The following is a 2,500-nucleotide window of genomic DNA, read 5'->3' on the forward strand; positions in this document are numbered from 1 at the left end:
TCGATGGAAGCGAATTTTCAACGAAAAGTCATGATAATTCTCAAGGCCTATTGTTTCCAACTACGCGAATTTTCGAACGAAAATTCCCTCGGAACGACAATTGACTTCGAATTTTCGTGCGAAAAATCGCTCTGTTCGATAAATGACCTCAAAAAATTTAGCGAAATTACGCTCTTTAGTTGCTGTTCTCGAACATTCCCACGTATTTTCTGGACAAAAATTTGCCAAGTTCGAATTTGCCGCGATGATTCTTTTCTGCCGTCATTTCACAATGTGTAAGCTCTACAACAAACTCTTGTTTGTGAAGCAATCACAGTTTTTGTTGTGTGAGGCAATCTTTTTTTTTTCGTTGGAAATAGCCGATTAAACTGTCGGATCAGTTAAGTCTGTTGAAATATTATTTCAACAGACTTAACTGATCAGAGTGTAACGTGAAGTTCTTGTTTTCTACCCCATAAGAACCATGTGAGCGTCAGCCCTACTAATGGAAATGGGCCCACAAAAGGATAGAGAAAAACTCTGACCAGGGTGGGAATTGAACCCACAGCCTTCCGGTTAGATCACCGACTCAGTTACAAGGTCAGATGGGAGCAGGTCGTGGGAACTGAAGATGTTAAAGTCATGGCAATGAACATGTACAAGTACATGTCCTTGTGTGGGCCCATTTCCATCAGTAGGGCTAACGCTCACATGGTTCATATGGGATAGAAATCTAGCACTTCACATTACACTGATATTCAGTTAACTCTGTTTAAAATATAAGTGCTACACGGCCAACGTTTGTATAAACGTAACCTTTCCTTGTACTTGTACATGTTCATTGCTGTGACTTTAACATCTTAAGTTCCCACGGCCTGCTCCTGTCTGACCTAGTAGCTCAGTTGGTAGAGCAGCGGTGATCTAACCCGAAGGTCGTGGGTTCAATTCCCACCATGGTCAGAGTTTTTCTCTGTCCGTGTGTGGGCCCATTTCCATTAGTAGGGCTGTTGTTCACATGGTTCATATGGGGTACAAAACAAGCACTTCACATTCCATTCTAATCAGTTAAGTCTGTTGAAATATATTGCTTCACGGCCAACATTTGCAAAAAACGTAACCCTTCCTTGTACTTGTACATAATCATTGTCGTGACTTTAACGTCTTCAGTTCCCACCGCCTACTCCCGTCTGACCTTGTAGCTTAGTCGGTAGAGCAGCGGTGATCTTACCGGAAAGTCGTGGGTTCAATTCCCCACCCTGGTCGGAGTTTTCCTCTGTCCTTGTGAGGGCCCATCTCCATTAGTAGGGCTAACGCTCACATGGTTCATATGGGGTAGATACTTATCACTTTACATTACTCTAATCAGTTAAGTCTGTTGAAATATAGTGCTTCAAGGCCAATGTTTGCAATCTGTTGATGAATTTCACACATATGAAACTCTTATTAAAACCTCAAATCTGATGATTTTAGTCGCACTTTTAATTAACTTTGCACTTGCCCTCTTTACCCTCTTTATTCTGTTTTAGAGATAACCAGTTTCATAGATTCCACGTTCCTCGTTCTTGTTTCCGTTCCCCGTTCCCATTGCTCCCTTTCCTGTTCCCTTCTTTAGAGGTAGCCAATAATCTTCTTTTACCTGTTTTCGCCTTCCAGATTGCGAAGGTTTCCAAATTGTTTCGTCGATTTCTCTTACAATGGATCGCTCCTCAAATTCGCTGACAAAATCTCGAATCACATCGACACCATGCAAAGTTGTTCCGTTTTCCGCATCCACTGAACTGGTCAAATCTTTAACGTGAATGCACTTTTTATCGTAAGATAATGTCTTTCCGCACATGATACAAAGTTTATAACGCCTTTGTTTCTTAGAGAACTCCTCCGTTATGGTGTTTCTCAACGTGTTCTGCAATTTGACGTTGTTTTCACAAAGTAAACACTTTCGAATCCCGGTGCAACTACATTCTCTTCCAACAGCCGACATGTTGGAAATGATGGTGCATTTCTAAAAGGAAGGATGATTGGTTAAATTATTTATCATCCAATTAAAAGTGTTGAAAGATAAATACACTTGAATGCTGCGCATGAGCGTTCCGCTGTTCCACTGTTCCACATACACGTGTTGTGTATTGGCAGTGTTTACTTCAGACGACTTTGACGGATGTGTGTTTTCTGGAAAAACAACACTGTCTTCCGTGATATTTTCCGGATTTAGGACCGTTCATGATGTCCTTCAGTCAAACTCTCACAGTAGAAGACATAAAAAGGCGAGCTGGTTGCGAGGACCTGTCTCAAATTCGGCAGCTAAAGTAAGACATAAGTCGCACTTTCCTACGGTCATAGCACGTACATAATTATGATCTTGATCATAAATTCTTTAAGGGCTTGTTTTGTTTTGAAAGGGAAATTCGTAGACCCATTACTCCCTCTGGAACTAAACTGAGAAAAATTAGTGTATTTTGGGTTCTTTAAATTCCAAAGTGGAGCTGTTTTGCATTGCCGTTTGACACAGCAGCGCTTCAGG

At 41.2% G+C, this 2,500-nt stretch overlaps 2 protein-coding genes across 2 annotated transcripts in view; one reads left to right on the top strand and one right to left on the bottom strand.

The window, feature by feature from the left end:
* The window catches only part of LOC137974955 (alpha-ketoglutarate-dependent dioxygenase alkB homolog 4-like), a 6,398-nt gene extending 4,436 nt beyond the window's left edge, over positions 1-1,962 (bottom strand). Inside the window, exon 1 of the mRNA XM_068821974.1 lies at positions 1,616-1,962. Coding sequence (XP_068678075.1) covers positions 1,616-1,960 — 345 coding nt within the window. The 5' untranslated portion in view covers positions 1,961-1,962. The remainder of the gene's footprint in view (positions 1-1,615) is intronic.
* Positions 1,963-2,090: 128 nt separating this feature from the next.
* Positions 2,091-2,500, top strand: part of LOC137977596 (leucine-rich repeat and WD repeat-containing protein 1-like) — a 55,808-nt gene continuing 55,398 nt past the window's right edge. Inside the window, exon 1 of the mRNA XM_068824867.1 lies at positions 2,091-2,285. Coding sequence (XP_068680968.1) covers positions 2,200-2,285 — 86 coding nt within the window. The 5' untranslated portion in view covers positions 2,091-2,199. The remainder of the gene's footprint in view (positions 2,286-2,500) is intronic.

This window comes from Montipora foliosa, chromosome 11 (assembly GCF_036669935.1).
Source record: "Montipora foliosa isolate CH-2021 chromosome 11, ASM3666993v2, whole genome shotgun sequence".
Taxonomy (NCBI): Eukaryota; Metazoa; Cnidaria; class Anthozoa; order Scleractinia; family Acroporidae; genus Montipora; species Montipora foliosa.